This window comes from Agelaius phoeniceus, chromosome 9 (assembly GCF_051311805.1).
Source record: "Agelaius phoeniceus isolate bAgePho1 chromosome 9, bAgePho1.hap1, whole genome shotgun sequence".
Lineage (NCBI taxonomy): Eukaryota > Metazoa > Chordata > Aves > Passeriformes > Icteridae > Agelaius > Agelaius phoeniceus.
The window spans coordinates 16,558,963-16,580,964 of NC_135273.1; the positions used below are offsets into that span (position 1 = coordinate 16,558,963).

The 22,002-nt window shown below is 37.2% G+C and overlaps 1 protein-coding gene across 2 annotated transcripts in view; it reads right to left on the minus strand.

Moving 5' to 3' along the window:
* HECTD2 (HECT domain E3 ubiquitin protein ligase 2) overlaps nt 1–21,742 on the minus strand; it is a 32,183-nt gene extending 10,441 nt beyond the window's left edge. For both annotated transcript variants that reach the window (XM_054637639.2, XM_077183068.1), the window contains exons 1-13: nt 21,346–21,742; nt 17,040–17,169; nt 13,483–13,621; nt 11,938–12,040; nt 10,993–11,082; nt 10,381–10,445; nt 9,064–9,109; nt 7,884–7,993; nt 6,320–6,468; nt 4,811–4,934; nt 3,983–4,079; nt 2,997–3,104; nt 1,082–1,214 (exon numbers count right to left, since the gene is read on the minus strand). In XM_054637639.2, coding sequence (XP_054493614.2) covers nt 1,082–1,214; nt 2,997–3,104; nt 3,983–4,079; nt 4,811–4,934; nt 6,320–6,468; nt 7,884–7,993; nt 9,064–9,109; nt 10,381–10,445; nt 10,993–11,082; nt 11,938–12,040; nt 13,483–13,621; nt 17,040–17,169; nt 21,346–21,606 — 1,555 coding nt within the window. In that variant the 5' untranslated portion in view covers nt 21,607–21,742. The remainder of the gene's footprint in view (nt 1–1,081; nt 1,215–2,996; nt 3,105–3,982; nt 4,080–4,810; nt 4,935–6,319; nt 6,469–7,883; nt 7,994–9,063; nt 9,110–10,380; nt 10,446–10,992; nt 11,083–11,937; nt 12,041–13,482; nt 13,622–17,039; nt 17,170–21,345) is intronic.
* Nucleotides 21,743–22,002: the final 260 nt, after the last annotated feature.

The window sequence follows — 22,002 nt, forward strand, 5'->3', positions numbered from 1 at the left end:
TATCTCAGCAGATATGACGACATATTAATGACTTAAAATTCTGTACCTTTAGAAGAAGTCCTAATAACAATAAAGGACCATGATTTTAAGGGACATGAACACTTCCAGGCAAAGACAGGCAAGCTCAATGACTATCAGGTGTTATGCTCAAGTCCCTGGAAATCAATTTAAAAGCCATCCTGTCAACACTTTGCACTACTGATGCACTAAGTCATCAGTAATGTATCCATGCACAGAGGAAAGCTCATTAGAGTGGTGAATAAAACACACCCAGATCCATCTACATCACTATAAAGTAAGAGGATAGAACTGCTTGTTTATGACCGCTCACTCACGTCTTACAATGGCCTGTTTAATCAAAAAGCCTTACTTTTTTGTCCCCTTGGGCATGAAATGCCCTTACAGGCTCACAAGTCCTGGTAACATCAGAGTCAGGCTTTTTCATTCAGGCTCACAACTGCTATACTGTCTCTGCTCCTGACTGACGGACCTTTCTTTTCTGAGATTACCCCAGACCCCTTTAAGAATACTGACTACACAGATATCACAAACAGAACGTACGACAACAAAGGTTCAAGTAAAAACTAACCTCTACCTATCCTAGTCACAGAAACAGTACTAGAATGTGCAGGCACTCTCAGTGCAACTACCAGCACCAAAAAAATCCCCATTGATACATGGGAGACCAAGGTTGGCAGTTTGCCAGAACTGAGCATAGTAACAGCACCCAACTATAGTCGCTGACAAAACCCAGCAAAGCTCCCTCCCTAAACTAGCAATAAGAAGACAACTGAGGGCAGAAAGAGAAAATGCAGCATGTGAAGAAATAGGGAAGGATGTTAAATGATAAACCAATACATTTGGCCTTATCTCCACTTGAATATTTGCTAAACCACTGAGCTGTTTCAGGCTGAGATAATTTCCTTCATAACTAATAGCTAAGTTATTAAAAAGTTTATGCTTTGGATTTGTGCTAAAAAAAAGTGTTTATAATACAAAGACATTTCCATTATTGCTGAGTAGTGCTTACATAGAATCTGAACAAATTCTCACAATCTACTTAAAAATTATGAGGACTCACCATAATCTGGGTGAAAAATCTGCCGAATCAAAAGCAGAAACCATTCCTTTGTCAGGCCACCCATATCAAGACCAGCTTCTCCTACAAATGTGACTTTCAACTTCTTTTTCAGATCTGCCTTCTTCCTTGCTAGCTATTGTGAAATAGGTAAGGCAGAAGAAAAAGGACATTTAACATATTATCACTACCACTAGCCATAGAGAACACATCTCAGCCTCTGCTCTACTGCTCTCGCTTTGATGAAACCATTAATTTGCATAATTTTCTACTAATAGGTCAAAACTATATTAAAACAATGACTGAATTGCAGAAGCAAGACAATTATGACTACTTGACATCATCAACTTTGCACATGGTGTCACTCTCTGGGCTTGAAAAGAAGTTAGGTGGTGTACAAACAGGCTTAAAAAGCAATTAGATATAATGAATTGAGTTTGTCTGGAATATTTCAGACCTACATAATTTTTTACCTTTTACTGTGCTACCAGAAGGAAATGACAAATTATAAAAATACTTAGATGTAATTTGGAAATATTTAGAAACAGGGAAGTAAGCTAACACTTTCAATATTTGGACACCATTTGGTTCTGTGTAAGATGCCTGCCAGCAAGTATCACTGCTTTTTAGAACTGTTTCTTAGACAATGGTAACAAGCACTTTTCATTGTGTTGCTCTAAGAGATAGCTTTTCATGCAGGTGATCTTTCAGACTGAGTCTCTAGGCAAGCTTCCTTTAAACCATTAATTACTGTCCAGCTCCAGAGAAAGTGTTTAAACCAGCCAAGAATATGCATGTGCTAAAATAATCTCCATGTTGTTAGTTGCTCAAGCAAATTCATATTACATAGATTTTATAATTATAAGTATTTGTGTTATTTGAAACAAGTTATTTATTAGCTGAAGTGATTCTCCTTTGCAAATTTTTTAAACTTGAAATACAAGTAAGACGTCTTCACTCTCCACCTGCCGCTCCCCATAAATTTGAAAATATGAATATAATACATTTATACTCATCTCTGAGATGGGTAGAAGAAAACACTGGAAATAAACAGGAGAATATTTCAACTGTAAAAACTTTTGAATTTGCTCTTGGTTATTTTAGAGTGGTTAATAAAATGACAATGCCTGAGAGAAAGCAATATTACCAATTATATTTCTTTTGTCTTAGGAGAAAAGGCCAAAAATAGACAGGTTTTAAGATAGAAAAATAAAGTTTAAACTTACATTTTGTGACATGAGTAATCAGAATTTGTTTGAGGCTGTTTTCACTACATGGACTTATTTTTCAGTATCATCAGGCTCAATGTTGAGAAATCTCAAAGTTGAGAAAGAGAGGGAACTAAATTTCACTAAATAATGTTAATTAGCAAGTGGATACTGAAGAATTGTCTACTTTAATGAACACATCTGTTTCATTTCTAAAAAAGGAAAACTTACATTGAAGAATGTGAGGAATTAGTTAAAAGAATTTAAGACTAGAAAGCCCAAAATTATTCTTATAGGATAGAGAAGGAAAATAATAAAAATATTCAAAGAATTAGAACAGAACAACCTCATTAGTGATTAGTCACATACTATTCATGCTGCTATCATGGAATCAAGTCCTACAGAAATCGATAATTGTGCACGCTATTTTTAACAGAAAAAATACAAACACAAATACAGACCATGTGCAAGCATGTATGTTTGTTATGGGTTTAGCTACAGAGCACTATGAGCACAGGAAATGAATTTCAAAATGTCTAACCCAATCTGTTCTGTGGGACTATAATTTTGACAGTAATTAAATTATCTTTATTTAGTATTATGTAGTTATATTCCCAATCTCTTAGTGTAAAAGATTTAAATATGACTTATCAAATTGAAATCTAACAATAGCTACAGCAACACACAATTTAATTTTATGTTTTTGTTACCTCATCAAGTGAATCACTAACAAGGTGTGTCCTCCTCACTTTGACATTTAGGAATAACATATTCATGTCAGGCTTCTGTCTGCGAGAGACTTTATCCACAAGGCTTTGCTATTTGAATGAAAAAGAAACAGCACACATGCAGTATCTTCATTTGAAAAAAAGGTGTCACACTTGTTAACTGTAAAAAGGTCTCAGTATCGTGTATTGAAGACATTTCCCTGACACTGTAACTGCTTCAGTCTCTTCCAGGAGATGAAGAGAAATTTCTTTTCTACTGCAGATACCTTCTACACTACATTTGAATTAATGTATTGGGAGGTTTAACAAGAAGGTGGCACTTCCCAAATTGTTAGAAATAAACCCGTAAGATTCTGGAAACTGGCTTATGCTTTAATTAGTTATTCACAAGGTATATCCTGCAAGACAGGAGTGGATAGGTGGTGGTGCTGCCACACAGGGCACTGAGGAGAAGAGTATCACTTAACACCTGTACAAAACTACTACTGAAGGAGGCAGACAATGCCTTTTTACACCCAGAAGAGGCTGCTCAGAAGCTGTACCTCTTCCACGACCTGAAAGGATACAGTTGAATCTTAGTCTTCCATGACAACACACCTCCATAGAATAAACTACAAAACAGTTCAAGATTCTCATAGAATTTTTCTTCCTTAATCATTGTGTTAATTTAACATGCTAGCATGTTATGCTGGTTTCTCAAAAGAGGAAGAAAAGTAAGTCAATACTAGAAGCTATTCTCTAAAACACTGCCCTCTATAAGGATCCTGAAAGTAAGTACACAAAAAGAAAAAAATACTCAGAGAGCCCAGCATGGACATCTGTAGACTATTCATAGTAAAATGGTTTAAGTTCTTTTTCAGAGTAGTCAGAAATACTAGAAGTTGTAACAACAGGTGTAATATCAGTCTAACAAATACTCATAAAGTACCAATGGATGAGACATAAACATTTATCATTGAGGGACTTACCCGTGCAATACTTATCATTTGTTGTTCTGAGTCCCTCTGAATAATAACTTTTTTTGCTGCTATAGAAATAATAAATGGGTATTGACAGAAAGAAAACCTAACAAGAGAAAAGAAGATTAAATATTTTCTTTCTAGAATACTATTTTCATTTTAGGAATATGGGAGTGAATTATCATTCAGTAAGTAATTCCTCCACAATAATTTGCAAATAGCTGCTGTTTTTTCACTTTGTATATAGTGATACTTGACTCACTAGAACAAACTGTTATTTGAAAATACTGCTAGAAACTGAATTTAGTAATACTTATCTTTTTTCATTTGGGTTTTTTTTGTGGTTTGTTTAGTTGTTTTTTTCCCTTCTCAAGTAGAATATCAGGTATCAGACAGAAGAGCAGCCTGAAATACCTGATTCAGTGGAGCAAATTATGGTCTCCAAGTTTTCCCCAACTACTGCTGAAGGCAAGGAAAATGCCTATGAATGTACTGGAGGCTAAAATATGTCTGTAGTAAGACACAGTCAGAAGTCTATGCCAATAATTATACAATTACTTTATTATCATCCATATTTTACATATTTTCTCTAGTTTGCAAAGGCAGAACAAGATTTATTTCAGACAATCTCACATCCATGCAGTAACAAGTAAGTAGTAGCTATAATATGTTTTTAAATAAAATAATACAGTATTTAACGTGGATCTGTACAGCCATAAATGGCGTGCATATCATATACAGACACTATACATCCACTACATTTAATATAGATATACATAGCATAGACACAATGCTTTGAAGTACTACTCAACAAGAAACAACCAGTAATTCTCTTACCTGTGAGAATTGCCATAGCATTGCCAGTTATGATATTCTTCCATAAGATCAATATGATCAAGTGTAGAATTATAGAAATCCGTATATGAAATAATAGGAGGGCTAATCAGACTATTTGCAGCATCTGCAAAGAAAACACAAAAGTCTTTTAATATAATGCCTAGGTTCAGCACATCTCATTTCTTGGCATCATGAGCACCAGTGATCTCAAAAACTTTAGGCCAAGTCTAAAATAATACAAAAAATTTATAGCTTTGTTACAGAACTTAGCTCAGTCTTAGCTACAGAACTATAACTACAATATAACACTATACAACATCACATTAATTGCTGTAGAAAACAGTAAATCCCTAGTCCAGCCCATTTATGATAAGGGAACCTCAGTTTGACTCTGGTTTCCTTAGTGACACACACTAAATTAAAGTTTTATGGATAAAGGGTACTATGTTCTGCTGAAATTGATGAAAAAGCAGTTTGATAAATGAAAGTGTTTAAGAAATCCATATAATTTCAAGCAGCTATGGCTAGAAAATCTACTTTTTTTTTCCAGTATACCATCCAGACCTGCACAAAAATTAAGTACTTGACAAAAGGAAGAAAGCTTAAATGTGAATTCTATCTCATTATATAATGGTATTCATAAAGTGTCAAACAGTTAATAAGTTTTCTCCATTTAGCATAATATAATTTTGGACAGTCAGACACGAAGTAGTGTCTTCTGATTGACTAAACAGCTCTTTTCCCAGAATTAAAGAACAAGCAACTCTTTCATAGATGACTATAAACACATCTTGGGTTTAGATACAGGTGTGCTAACGTGCCTAACTCTGGACAGGCAGGACTGTGCAGAAGACTTTTAAGTAGAAGTTTTAGGTTGACAGTGAAAATATCTTCCAATTTTAATTTTTATTTGGTGGTTTAGTCTTCTCCTAAAACAGAGAAAGTAAATACTCTAATCACCACTTGGCAGCAGTTAAGAAGGTTTACATTTGCAGTAGTCAAATTTGCTGTGCTCTCTGTTGAACTGAGCAGGAATTCATTTTTGAAGCTGTAGTTTTGGATGTAAGAGGCACATGCATTGCCTAACTTCCTTTAGAAGCTAAATATTCTGTGGGGGTAGGTGAGTTGCAGAAGAAATTCTGGCAGCTACAAGTTTAAGACAGTTTATTTTATAAATCTAAGGGAAACCTTAACCATTGGTTACTTCTGTGAATTTTTGTTTGAACAATCTTCAGTTGTTGTCACGGGAAAACTCTGTATAACAATTATCCTCTACTGGAAAGCAAGTAGGATGACTTACCAACAGAGCACTCTTGCTTACTACATTTTAGCATTTTATTGTAGTTTGTACTGTGCCACCATCATTATCAGTCTTCCCCAGAAGAGGAGCAGTAAAAACTATCCTCACCCAATATGTGTGTGCATGTGTATAAAACAAACCCCATATACACACACAAATATACATATAAAAACATATACATGCGCACACAGCTCAAGAAAAATACCTACTAAATAAAGCCAGGACTTTTGTTGCTGATGGAATCCACCAGGTACATTTCACCATAGGTGGAAACTCTTCAGGTTTTGCAGGAAAGAGCCGTAAAGAAATAAATTGCAGTAACCTGTCCACCACCTGCTTGAACCTCTTCTGTGAAATCCTAAAACAAACATGCTGCACTTACTCTCATGTGATCACTGTCTACACTAGAGTTTGTTATCAAATTTCAATGCTTTTAAAGAAACGCCCTCATTAAAATTTTTAAATTCAATCTGAATTGTTTAAATTATTTTTTAAATATTTTTGTCCTGTACATAAAAACAAAATTCTACATGTAAAGTTTGAAAAAGAATGCATTTAAATATTGACACATGGTAATTCTCTTCAGTGTGTCCCTAACTATGCTCTTTAAGTCTGTGGGAAAACAAAAACAAGAGCAATAGAATAATTATCTGTTCTTGACTTTTAGTGAACAAAACAAAAATCCTTATCAATTTCACTCCACACTCTGATTACTGAGGAATTCTGATTAATTTTAAGATACATGGTCCTTTTAAATACAAAGTGGTATATGCTTCATATGCTAGTGCCATGTGCATATTTTAAATTATGTGCTGCACCACTTCAATAATAGCACAACAATACACATACATGTGTAGACATGTTAAAATAGCCTTTTCTAAACAAGAACTCTCCTATTTTAATGGTTTCCATTTCTAATACATGCTTTAAAGACTAAAAACATTGATATGTCTATTGCATCCTTAACTAAAAGTGGAAACCTCATTTGTAAATGCAGTTCCAATGAAGTAATATTTTACCACAATTTTAAGCAAATCTGGACATAGGGAGGGGAGGGAAATTGAATTACCATCCTTGCAGAGAAGAAAATCCTTAATTAAGATTTCCTAGGAGAATTGGAAATTGCAAATGTGGCCAAACTTTGTTTTTACCTCAGACAGAATTTTTGCTTAGTCAGTACATGGAAGGCAATCTGCATACAAACTTAGGAGCTGCTCTTTGGGCAGTTACCCCCATATGACTTTTTTTGTGAGGTGCTCTTAGAGTTCTTTCAATTAATTACAAATCTAATGCCCTAACCACACTCTCTCACCACCTCTATTGCACTAGGAAGCCAGGCCACTAGTTTGGCTGTGGTTTCTGTATACTACAGCAACATTACAATATCTTTTGCAATTTACGTGAGATTAAACTTTATTTAAACAAAGATCATAAAGATGTTTGTTTTAATAGTACCATGTAAATATATAAATAAAAATTTACACACAAGTTATTTTGCATATGTTATCAAAAATAACTCTGATAAGTTATTTGATTAAGGCTTCTCTGCAAAAGTATAATAATTTTTATACATTATGTACATTTTGCATCTATAAATCAGTATCACTCAGTGGACTATGTCCACATGTATTTGAAAGTAACAAAACCAATCTCTTTAGTCAATTAAAATAATTTTCATATAATTTATAAAACAGTCAACATCAATGGAAATACAGAACAATTGTAATCCTAGAAATGGAATTTGTAATGTGGGGTTTTGGTTTTTTGTTTTACTTTTTAGACCAGTGCACTAGGAAATGATGGTCAGCTTCTGTTAAGGCTGCTATCTGTCTTAGCAAGTGAGCATAGATGACATAAGTAGAAGTGTTACTAAATTGAGGATTCTGAAAAAGATTAAAAAAAGTGTTAGGTTAATAAATTGCATAAAGGGAAAAAAGTCATTAGGATTTTTTTCTTATGTTTGTTGTTGCCAGTACAATTACACAAGAAAGTAGTTCACCAAACAGCTGTGACAGAGGTAAAACTATGGGAAAAAACAACTCACATCTTCTGTATTGTAAAAATATAATTTTTTTCCCCTAAAAGAAAGCCCACAGGTAGCCCAAAAGCAGTACTCAAAATTCTGGATCATTCTTTACATTGTAACACAAACTACACTCCTCTAAGTGATGTGGCTTTCATATCAGTAATACAAATTCTTATAGCTCCTGTCTATCCCATATCAATCCAAACTAATTTTCCCTCTATTCCATGTGTTCACATATTCCCTTATTTTAGCAGGAGACATTATTTTTAATTCACAGCTAGTATATACCACCCCAGAGAAGAAAAGGATTGTCTCAATAAATTAAATTGCCATTTGATATTTTCAAATAGCAGCAGAAACTGCTCTTTGTGTGCAGAGGTGTTAGGTACACTAGCAAAATATAAAGGGGAAATCTGCTATAAATGCAAGCCAACTATAGCAGCAAAGGCAAGAGGTGACCACAGACAGAAATCAGACATTGTAACCAGTCAGATAGACTGGAAAAAGTCAGCCAGACAGAATGGATAAAATGCAACACTGGAAAAAGTCACAGCAATATCAGAAAGTGCATATACTGAAACTTTCAGAGTTACAGCACCCTAATACAGCAAATCTGGGAATAAGGACAATATAAGAACAAATAAATAGGTAAAATATTTATTCTTCCAACCCAGAAAAGAAAAGCAAACAATTACTTGTCTATCAGTGCATTGTTTTAGTCCATTCAACCTTTCCCCATCAACTGTCTTCCATTAAGCTCCCACTCCCATCATGCATTACACTTTTTTACATATTTTAACGCATTCTTACAACAGGAAATTGGATGTGAAGTATCTCAGCTATATAAACTATCTTGTTTACACAGTATACTGGTTTATAGATTGTAAGTTGACACATACTTACATAAAAATACTGTATTTTCCTTACCTGTAAAAGTATACAATATGCTCTAAGATCATCCTTTGTTCGTGGCCTATGAAGGAATGAAATTATAAACAGAACCATATGGATCCATAATTTACAGACATTAAGAGTCATGAAATCATGAATGATTTTGTTTTGCTTTGCTAATATGTATAAAATACCATATTAAAGAATCTTCACTGCTCTCAAAAACTGAAAAGGTCATTTAGAGATTCTGACAATTCTCTGAAAGTAGCAGGCCATTTATCATCTGTCTTTTTAAAATGTGACAGAAGGCAAAAAAGAGTCAGAATTGAAGAGTCAGAGGTGTTCTAAAGAGGGAATTCAGCATTATTGTCTATCTCAAGTGACACCCTAAAGGAGTTTATTTGCTCCTCTTTGATATTTCCTGCAAGAATTCTCCATACACTTCTACCACTGCAGCCTCTGTACTCCTTCATTTTTATCAAGGCTTTTACATAACCACAATTAAATAAACACAATTAAAGTCTTAAAACTATCTACCCTAATAACTGCATGAACCAAAATCCCATCCTTAAACGCAGTACTGCTCCTAACCCTGCTTTCCCTTGCAGGCCTCCCTCCTCTGACAGGATTCTTGCCCAAATGACTCATCATTCAAGAACTAACTAAACAAGACATAGCCCCAGCAGCCACACTTATCTCCCTCCTCTCCCTACTAAGCCTATTCTTCTATCTTTGACAAATACACGCAGTAACAGCACAAAAAGCAGTGTGAGTTGGAGAAAGGGGTTGCCAAGACCTGGGTCACATGTGAGCTACAACAAGCCACTGTCTCTTGCTATACCTTTTTATAAATTACACTATGCATTCTCACTTCTATTACTTCATGCTAAGATGCTGTCATCTCCAGAAACCCTCCTGCTTGTTGACTATCCCCTTCTGCATCTTGTACTGCTCTTTCTCTGGTGCTGCCTCACACAAACAGTATTGTGAAGCAAACTGTGGATCAAGGAATTGTCCTGGTTGCTGTTGGGGGACAGACAATGAGAACAAGTTTTAACCTCGTTGAATTCTTAAATTCATCTCCCAATTAAGAAGTCCAAAGAAATGCCCTGGCAGCAAGCAGCTGAGATTTGGTGACAGAATGCATGGCCGTGTATGGATCTGTCTCTCACAGGTTCAAGGCCAGCTTACAGAGATCAAGACCTGTTTCAGCAGACTTGCAAAAAGAATTAAGTTCTTATGTATCAAATAAGTTGCATCACATTTTCTTTCTTTACCTAAAACAATAAATATAAAACATATAGCAAATTTAAGTGCTGGTGCAGCACTGATGCAAACATTTATTATAATTACCCTGTCCATTCTTGCAGTAGACCATTAATTATTCCTTTTAGGACTGACTTCTGAACATCTTGAGGCTATGAAGAAAGGAGAGGAAAAATAATATCTGAAGTAATTACACATCTTCAATACAAGGCATTGTACAAACAAGCAACTTTGCTATGCTTATATTTCAAGACAGCTAAGAAATCTTTTGTGTTATGATGCTGATCTCCTAAATATCTTCCTCACAGATGTACTAGGTGAATGTAGGGTTGGGCCAATAGTGCCTTTCAACACTTATACCCTGTAAATATAATTTCTAAACCACTCCTGTCCTTTGTATACTAGGCCTACATTTTACTATTCCCATCCTCACATTTTTTAATTTCTCACCATGCAGTCCCATCACTACCATGTAATATCTCTAAGATATGCAGTCTTTAAGAATTACCACAATATAAACTATGCTTTACTAGAAGGAAAATCTTCCTCCTCTTTTACTAGAGCAGCTGTCAGGATTCTATGACAATTCTCATGGGATCATCTGAAGTATGTTTTGAGAGATTCTTCAGAAATCATGCCTATCTGGGAAAAACTTTGGTATAAAATGGTATAAAACACGAATTCTTTTTCTCTACTTACAGTATTTAATAAGGCATCATAGACAACATTCACAAATTTTGCATCGATTCCAGAGTCCTCAATGGTATTAAATGGAGAATTGGTATCTTTCTGTAAGTTAGATAATACATGAAGCATTTTGAATATTTTATAGCTATCTTTAATATGTAAGTTTAACAGCAAGCTTAGGAAAACATGTTCAGATATAAGTATTTCCTTAATCAAGATATAAGAATATAAGTTTCCTTAATTAGTATGCTAAAGACAGAACAAAACAATAGTAATCCTACACATATTCATGTTGGCATTCTATTTTCAAAATGTAAGAGGGTTTCAAATAATGAATTACATTGAACTTTCATCACTTTTGTTGTTGATCCATTATCAGACAAAGGCAAGAAAATTTTAAGCATTCAATATTTATTAAATAACTAAAGGTCACAGGTTATTTTATCCAGGCTCAGATCCTACCATCCATTTTAAATATCATAAGCACATTTTGCTCTATAATAGGCAGGAAATAATAATTTAGCATGAATTCAGAAAGACAAATATAACAGCTCCCAGGAAAACCAAGTATGCCATCATAACACATGAACAACTACAATAGAGCCTATATCACATCTTTTTTTTAGGGGTAGGGAATTTCTGTTTCCAGATTTGCCTGGGCCTCTGCATTAGCATGGATGTTTTAAAACTGTGTAGAAAGTACCTACACAGTCACAGTGTCACAAACAAACTACATACTGGAATTTTAAAGGTCCACAAACTTGAAATAAAATTGCTTAACTGGAATCAATAAATCAATGCAATAACAGATTGTCTACAAAAGGCAGGTGAGATCATGACAAAATTATCTGAGTGGCCTTGAATACCTGGCTGAAAGCCTTTAATAGGTATTTTTTGAAACATTTTGAAGATAAAAAGCACTGTAATTACTAAATAGTATTAGGAATTATCTTCTACCTTAAATGCAGCATTTATCTCCAAGAAAGAATCAAAAGTTGTAGAATAAAAATTATGTACAGCTTTCCAATCTCCCGATGCCTTCGACTTTTCCATATCATCCCTAGAGAAAATATATTCAAATACTGGTAATGGTTTGATCTTGCCAGCCACTTAGACCTTAAAATGCACTGTAACTTTAAGCTTTTCTCAATAAGCACACTTACAAGACAGACAAGTATAATATCTGTATCTTTCTAACCTCTTCCTTGTCATTTAAAGATCATGGTATTATAAGAGAACAAAAGCATAGTTTGTGTTTGATACACCTGAGCAATGTCTTTTATTCAAAATGTTAATTCACAATGTCACAGTTCAGCATGTTAGGACAAATAATTAGCAGAACAGAATTAAGCTGCAGCTACACTGACATGATAAAGTTTCTCAGAGTAAGTATGATGGCTCTTAAATTACTCAAATTCACTAGAATTTCTCAAAGTTTCCTTTCTTCTACATTTTTTTCAAATAGAACTTAATCTTAGGCACAGGTGGTCAATCTAAGATGGTTAATCTTAGACAAGGTGGTCAATGGTGACAGTCAACGTGGTTTCACTAAGAGCAAATTGTGCCTGACAAATTTGGTGTCCCTCTACAGTAGGGTTACAGTGCTGGTGGATGATGGAAGAATGATGTCATCTACCTGGACCTGTGCAAGGCCTTCCTCTGGAAGCTGCTTCCCCCGACTGTGCTGCAGGCTGTGCAAGAAATCCTCAGCATAAGGAAATCCAAACCCAGCTCAGTGCTGGGAGCAGCTGCCAGAACCAGCTAAGAAGGACCTAGCCCTGCCTGGAGGATGGCAACCATGGGAGAAGGGAAATGGAGATGTGGTGGGAGCTCACAGCTGGGAATTCAAATGGACAGGACAAGGGCTAATGGCTTTAACCTGCAGGAGGACTGATTTAGATCAGATGTAAGGAAGAAGCCTTTTACAAACATTGCCACAGGTTGTCTAGAGGCAATAGTCAATAGATACAAAAATCTAAATGTGGAAAAAAAATCAGCTCTTTGGATCACCTGAATACCAGGAAAGGATCACCTCTTTGCAAATTTTCCTTTACAGCTCTTTTTCTTTCCAATCAAATACACACCGAATAATCAAAAAGGGTCCCTTTTCCTCCCTGGAAGCACAAAATTTCAAACATGGAAGAGAGAAATAATTGCCAGTATTACCAAAACACTTAAGACTGCATGGACTTTGCCAGCCTACAATAAACCATAGATATTCTTTTCCAAAACTAAACAATCCCTGCATTTCTAATTCTGAAGTGTATGTTTTGCCATTTTCTGTGTGGTACAACACTTCAACCTAGAAAAAATATTTTGATGGTTTTCACAGCAACAGAGCTATCAATCCCACCACCACAACCAGACTAATTCCTTGCCAGTCTTACTGAAACTGTTTCCTCATCTGAGATTAACAAAATCAAATGTATGAATTAGGTCAAAACGAAAAGAATTCCCAAGAAAGGAAGAAAGCACATTTCTAGGAACAGCAGTATAACTTACTGAAAATCTTTCACAGTTTTGGTTCGAATTGGAAGGGAAGGTTCAGGAGGAATTGGTGCTTTCAGTTCCTGGGGTAACGTATCCATCGACATGCGCTTCTTTTGCCGTACATCCAGACAAAGAGCTGGTAGGTCCCTCCCTTAAAAGAAAGGTAAAGAAGAGCAAATACAACGCATCTAACACAAATAAACTGATACTAGGAAAAAAATAAAACTCCAAGTGTTTGATTTCTTACTATGTGCATATGCAGACACGATAGAAAATTTGTCTAACTAACAAAAACAGCAGTGATGCCAATTACTGTATTTCCAACATAGATTGTAAATTTTCAATATACAAACTGCAACACTGGTGCTCCTTACAGCTAAGAAAAATCTCATGCACAACCATACCAAAGTCCGACTATCATATAAGGACAAGACTTCGGTCCATTTTTCGACACTGTGATATAGAATTTTAACTACAGATGACTGTGAAACATCTACAGCTTCCATAGAGAATCTCTCCAGAAAACTAAATGGAAAAGGCAAATTTTTTTGTCTTACACAGAATTAGTGGTGAAACAGAAGCATCTTTGAACACTTCTTTTTAACACATTTGGCTACCTATTCTAGTACAATTGGCAGTGTTTTGCCAAGGCCTTTCTATTCTACTCCTTCCTTTCTATTTGATCTGAGAATAGTTGATCAGATTAGCATGGCAAGACTTGGCAACAGCTACAGTGAGAGGAGAGACGAGGCTGCCTCTATGTCCAACACAGTTCCAAAACACATCCACCACAGGCCAAAGCTGAGCCCAGCAGTGACAATGGTATAGGACCCCTGTGACAATATATTTAGGAAAGCGTAAAAAAAAAAACGCACAGCAGCTGAGAGAGAGGAAGGATTTAAAAAAAAAAGGAAGAAAAAAAAGAAAGAAACTACCCTACAGACACCCACATGAGTGGAAAAGAAGGAGAAGGAGGAGGAGAGTCAGGGTCTAGAGCAGAGAATCCCTTGCAGCCAGTGCAGAGCCAATGCCTGATCAGGCTGCTGGCAGAATTGGAGAGAAGTTGAGAACAAGGGAAGGTGTGGTAAGCAGGGAAGGGAAAGGTGTTTTGAGTTTTGTTTCTGTTTAGTTTAACTGGCAATAAATTAATACCCTCAAGTCTGTTCTGCCTATGATGAAAATGGGAAAGTGTACTGCCAGCCTTTATCTCAATCCATGAGCTTTTTCATCTTATTTTTTCCCCATGTCCTGTTGAGGAGGGGAAGCCACAGAGCAGCTTGGTGGGTGTCTGGCAGTCAGCCAAGGTAAGCCCACCCAAAACATGAAAAAATATTTCCACTGCATTTCCAACACTCATTTTGACAGTGTCTTCACAAACATCCTCAAACACTCTTACAGTCTGATTTATGCTGCTCATTTTTAAAAGCATTTACATGAATTGTGACATATGTTTGGGATAAAAGACACTATATAAAATAAAAGTGTCCTCAAAAGTCATACATATTTAATGAAAATCCTCTATGAATTGTATAAGACCCCTCTAAGCCTTTTTAAAGATTTGGGTTTTTTTAATTAACTAAACATCAAAGTAGTATCACTACACTGCTGCCTACTCCATTTATCACAGCAGGGAAACAGATGCTATAAAAGTCCCATGAATCCAAAAGAAGATGTTTTTCTCTCATGCTCATGACAGGGTGATTGTCCTCTCATGCTCATGACAGAGTCATGAGTGTGACTTAACTCAGCCACCATTCATGAGATAACAGATCAGAGCTGCCCTCAATCACCTGAGGATGCATCAGTTACTGATATGGAACCTTGTCCATTCTCACAGATGGAATTTTAACCATTTTAAGAAAAGAGTAGTAATTGAAAAAAACAGAGCAGACATATAGATAATAAATTAATCCAAGCTAGGGTGCCAAACCATCCAACCATGCATATGTTCTGCTATTGAACACCATTCTCTGAAAGCAGGATGGACTGATTTTAAAGAATCTAAGAATTTGTCTTATTTTTATACTCTGAGAATAACAAGTTTTTTGATTTAACTTTCATTCTGTCTTCTCAATTTTAAATGGATTAAACATTGAGTTATAACCAGCTGAACACACTGAATGAGGAAAAGATTCCTTCTACATCTGTAGAAGAGACATCTGCTGGCAGACACTGCTTCTCAATTCAGTAAATTGAGGCTGCAGCTGCTAAGCTGGTAACTTGCACCCTGTCAGCAATGTCATCTTCTTGGAAATACATGCAGTTTAATTTACATACACTAAAATTGATTTTTAATAGTATCTCTAACACATATGGTCAACTTCAGTATGTTTTGTCATCATTCAAGTTTATTTGTACATAGATTTATTTGCTCTTCTGCCAGTAAAGAATACTAATTAAGATCCATCACTGGATTTCATTGAGCAGAAATGGGAAATTTTATGTATTGAGTTGATAAACAGCAATAACACAATATTACAAGACAAGAAAAAACAGTAATTTCTGGCTTCTTGCCCAGCTACATCAAGTAAAGATTCAGCTGTGCATGACTGCTTAAGAGATGATCAAAAACTTTGGTGAAGAAAATCTCCTTGATACAACGCAGAAAGTTTTGCAGTATAGCTAATAGGACTAATAAAATATTATTTTAGTAAGAATCTAATGCTGCAAGTTATAAACCACCTTTTTCTGTACAACTCTGAAACTGACAATACTTGTCAACAGTTTTGTTTCAAAGTTGCACTACTGAGATCTCTCAGTGCAGTCTCTTTCTTGCCTCAATTTCACTCAGTGTGATAAAGACTTAGTGAACCACAGCACAATAAGCCTGAAGGGGACTTGCTCAGAGACAAGATCAATACAAACCTGACAAATGTTTGTACAGTCTTTTACGAGAAGTCCCAAATTACTGAAATCCTAGCCCAAAAGTCAAATAAAAATTCCAGGTCTAACCACAGCATCATCCCATCTAGGCTTCATTTTCCTAGCCTACCATACTTAATACAGAGCTACATTGTCTATCTTTTCATCAAGTATTGTTACCTCATCACAGCACAACATTCCTTTTCACTTATAAAGCTATTCAGAACTCACTGTTTCCTGTGCATTTTACTTTTTGCCATCACTGGCCTTCATCTTCACTGAAAAACACCATCTCTCAGCAACTGCCTCCCTTATAAAAGTCTTATGCTTGCCTCATTCCCACCATCCTTCAGATGGCAATAAAATAATTATCTCCAAAGTTCTGAAAATTTCTAGAGACACTGCCTGATTGCAGCTTGACAAATATCTGCAGATAAACTGCTGAATCAGTACCTTTCTTTAAAATTTCAGATAGTTATTCCATCCTCCAGATCTATTTGTTTTTTCTTACCCAACTTGTCTCTATGACACAACCTCCACTGAGGATGGGCTATCATATATCTCACTGCCTCTACAATGTACAACACAGCATAATTTAATGAAATCTAGATTTCCAGATTTTCTGACACTACCAAAATACAAATACTGGCAGAAAACTGAGCACCTTCTAAACTTGGTAACTAAGTAACAGGTCTTTTTTCTCTTACCGTTTTTGATGTTGGGTATAACAAGTTGCGTAGGCGAATTTCTGTTTCCGATGCCTTCTTTCTTTTGGTTGATAGTTGTGATGAAATTGCTGAAAGTGGAAAACTGATTTTTGGCTCCTTCCTCCAACCCCTGTAATTAAGATGACAGTATGCTCTAAAGGGCTAATACATTACTGCTGTAGTAATCTTCCGAGTGAGGTTTTTACACAGAATTCTTTTAAATCAGACTGGTAATAACTGAATAAAACATAAATAATGATTCTGCAAGTTTGTTTCAAATTGATTCAGGAGAGGTACCATAAAATTCCTTTCAATTACATTAAAAAACTCAAGTATTAACTTGCAGGATATGAAGATGTCCTTGGATTTCTGTGAGGAAAACACAATACAATTAGGATGCTGTCAATAATATTCTAACTTTCTGCATCCTAATGTGTACTTTTATACTTCTCACTACATCCAGCTCAGTTTAAACAGAAGAAAGTGTCACATATTCCTTCCTTCCTTCCTTCCTTCCAAATAGCCCTAATATATTCAAGTAGTTTAGACAAATTTCCCTAGACTTAAAATGTGGGGCCAAAAATTGTAACCTCTAAAAAAAGTTCAATACTGACTACCTGGCTAAAACTCCCTAATGATTCAAAATGGTCAGCATCTGCTGCCACTGAAGAAAGGCCTACCAACAAAACTTGGTTAACAAAGTGCTAAAAGACTCCCTGCTTGAGCACCTGTACATGCTGTCACCAAGGAGCCTGCACAAGTCTCTGCTGGGAAGTGTTGAGAACTAATGTGTTTTAACAGCAGACAGAAGTGAAATCACACATCAGACTTCCAAAGGATTGTGCCAATTAGTCTGTTGGCTAATCAGCACGGGGTGCTATTAGATATAATTATTCACTACAGAATTTGCAAAGCATAGGTGGGGTTAAGAGGCTTGCCCAAGATGACAGAAATCTCATGATGAATATTTTAATTTTCTTCTCAATTCCAAGTCATCAACTGATATCAGGAGAAGGTAGATCAACTGAAAAAAATATACATACACTTCCTGCACATCATGATTTTCAACCTCACAGTAACCTAAAACCTCATTTTCCTGATATCTGGCATCTGTGCTCTCAGTTAGGAAAATGTTTCCACACAAACCAAAACTTTAATTCTGCAAATGAGAATATATGTTCTCATATAATATCCTATCAACATTTTTGAACCAATACATTTCCCTTTTCCCTTAACAGAAATACATTTAGACTAAGACATGCAGTCAGAGATCTAAGAAAAGCATTTCACTTCCACCACAACATCCTGAAAAAACACCAAGGGTAATAATCCAGCCCATAAACCTACCACACCACAGTGTACGCAAGCTGGTACACTGCCAGAAATTTTAAATAACTCTGCCACATACAGCTATTTTTCCATGGCTCATAACTCACTAAATTGTAAATTTGAGCAATCATCAGGACTTCTGGCTTTAAAAAGATCAGATTTCAATTTATAAAATTTCTATTTTTACCAACTTTCAATCTCTAGTTTTAAATTCATTACATGCAACAAACATTCCAAAATAAAATGTAATTACCAGTGTAATTTTCAGATTAGCATTTCTTTTTAGTCTATAAATTTTGAAATATCATTAAGATGATTCTTAAAAATCATCTGGCACATGACTGGAGTAAAACAGACCCTGGACAAACATTAGTGACTGAAAAAGAACTTTTAAACAACTCCAGATCTGAGGTTAATCTGCTCAATCACAAAATGTGTGCTCCAGGCAAAAAAGCTCTGAAGCACAGACTAGTCTAATTATGATTAATAAGGAATAGATAGCAGAGATAATGGAAAAAGGAGTTTTTGTTAAATAAATTATTGTGACAGCCTTTTTGACTGACTTAGCTTTCTAGGTTTTACTCCAGACACATCACTGAAATACTACAGGTGAAGAGTTTCTTAAGAACTTTCTCCTTACTGCCACCTCCTTCAGCAGTGATCACACAGAACAAACTCTGCATCCCCTCTTCACCTCCATCATCCTGTTTCAAGAATATTAGATAAACATATGGATTAAGGCTTCATTGGGAGGCCCTAGAAAGAAACTTCACACTCATTAATGAGAAACTCTGACAACCCCTGAGGGAGTAATCTAGGGCACAGCACCATGTCATACTTAAAAATTTTGGAGGAGGTCACAGCTTTTAGAGCCTAAGACTCTATAAGCACATTGCCACCAGAAAACTGAACATCCACCATTCCCCTCCCACCCACCAAAAGGAATGAATATGCTAGGAGGGAGTGAGAGGACCAAAGTAATCTTTAGTCCTGTTTTAAGACCATATTAATAACCAACAACTCTGCTGGCTTCTTAGTGGAAGTTTTCCAAGCACTAAGCCCTCCATAAGACCGGAGAGTTACTAACATCATAATTTATAAAACAGTATTTTCATTACTGAAGTTAAATGAAATGTTGAAAACAAGTCAAAATGTTTCAAAGAGCACATACAGACTGATTTCTCAGAAGAGACAAAGATCATCAGAGGAGCTTCTGGAAAATCCTGTGTTAGCCCTAACATTGCTTACTCAAGACCCTTATGTACATGGCTTGCAAAGACTACTGAGGATAAAAAGATTTTCTTCCCTGTGCAAGATGTGGAGGACACTCAGATTTCCCAAAGGCATCTGAGAGTACAACAGGCTGCACTAGAAGCAGGATTCTCCCTTCCATTCATAGCTTGAAAAATGCAACTTCAGACTGATTTTCCTTTACAGGAGTCTCTAATTGTTCCTTTTATTAGGGAGCAAATCACTTAGCTTTCCACAAATTTCTTTCCAGAATGTGAATGCTGACACCCAAACTATCACCTCTTTGGTGATAGTCTATGACATCTCTCCACAAAACTCTCTCTCTATCTCCCCTGTAACACGCTACTGAACCCCAAGTTAAGGCTCTTGGTAAATTCAAACCCTGCCCTGCACCTGACACACAACCACACCCAGCCAGGCCAGAGCTCCTCTACAGATCCCACAGCTCCTGCCTGCGGCCAACACTCCAGAGGTACCTGACCCATGTCCGCCTACAAAGCTCTCCTGCTTCTTTAAGGTAGCTGAAATTCTACATGGCCATCCAAGGGCACACATTTTTCATTAGCTGAGCTAAGCCTGACACATTTTAGGCCAGCACTTTTATCTTTATTCTAAGGGACTGGCTTTTACCATTCAAAGTCTAAGGTGGAGATATTCAAAGGTAGAAAAAACTCCTGTGCACTTGTCCATTACAGATTTCTCCCACCAAATTGGTATTTGAATCACAAGAATAAACATATTCTTGCACATTCTGACAGATTTACAAAGCTGAAAGTCTTTCAGAAGATTGGAACATTTAGGCAAAACACAAAATTGGCAGAATTGCTCCAAGGAGTTTGCAGTTTGCATACAATTACTCAGTTTAACATCATGATTATTTCCTGACAGTCATAAATATTATATGTGCAATCTTTTAAATTCAAATTATGAATTTAAATAAATGAGAATTTAAATGATAATAAGTCCAATGCCTATCAGAACTGCTGAACTAAAATCTCCTAAGTGTATTAGTACAGGATTAGTAACATCTTTGTTCTGTTGTTGGACTGAAGTAACTTACCACAAGTTCTATTGTTAAGCTATGTAAGATATCCAGCTCACCTTGGGAATGGGAATTTTTGGGAAAATGTTATGTTCTGTAATATTGTATAGACAGCAGAAAGAAAAGCCCAACTCTGGTATAATTAAAAACCTGAAAAAAGGTTTCTGAAAGGAAGTTATTCTGGCAAATATCCTTCCTCCATTTTTTTCTCTGCATTAATTCATTCATCGTTTCATCAAAATGTTCTGTGATCTTTGCTTCAACACACAAAAACTGGAAAGATATTTAAAGAAAAAGTTAAAAATACAGAAGTATTCCCCAGCTACCTCTCTCTCCATCAAGTGTATTAGAGCTGAAACCCTCCACCCCCGAGAACCCTTAATGAACATTCACAATGCTGCAAACCCTCAGTCATGACTAACCCGACAGAGCAGACCGTTGTAAAATGTTAACTATAAGTGGATGGAGAATTTATAGCTTCATTATGTCATTGCTTACAGATGCACTTGTTATTTTTAAGAAACTTGAATGAAAGCCTCTCAACGGAAAGGAACATGAAAGAAAACGAAGACGATGATTCCCCCCTTCCCTTTCTCCTCCCAAATGAAGCGGCAAACACAGCAAACGAACACGGATGGCACAGGCGGGCCCGCGGGCGGCTGCCCGGGAGCCGACGGGACTTACCCCGGCAGCCGCGGTGGACGCCGACGGGATGGGCGGCAATTTCTCTCCCTCCTTTTCCTTTTCTTTTTCCTTTTCTTGTTCCTTTTCTTGTTCCTTTTCTTTTTCCTTTTCCTTCTCCCCTTCTCCCTCTTCCTCCTCCTCGCCACCCTCCTCCGCTGACGGGGCCGCGGCGCTGCCCTGGCTCAGCTCCGCTCCCGGCGGATGCCCCTCGCCGGGGCCGGGGGGCAACTCGGCGGCAGCCGGTGGGCTCTGCAGCGCCATGGTCCCGGTCCCGGTCCCGGCAGCCTCTCGGTGCCGTTGGCACCCGCGACCCCGAGCCCTCCTCTTCTCCTCCCTCCGCGGAGCCCCCGCGGGCACCCTCAGCTGCGCCGCTCCGCTCGGCCGCCGCGGCACTGCAGCAGCCGTGCTGCTCCCGGGCGCCCAGACACCCCCGCACGGCGGGGCGGAGCGCAGCGCAGCGCAGCCCGGCCGCCCCCGCCGCGGCCCCGGCGAGCAGGGGGAGCGCGGGACGCGGCGCAGCGGAGGCGCCGCCGGAGCCGCTGCCCGGGAGCGCCCTCGGCCGCCGCGCCACCTACAGACCGCGGGCAGCAGGAGAGGCCGCCGCCGCTGCCGCCATGCTGCTCATGGGCGGCTCGTGGAAACGCGCCTGGCGGCCGG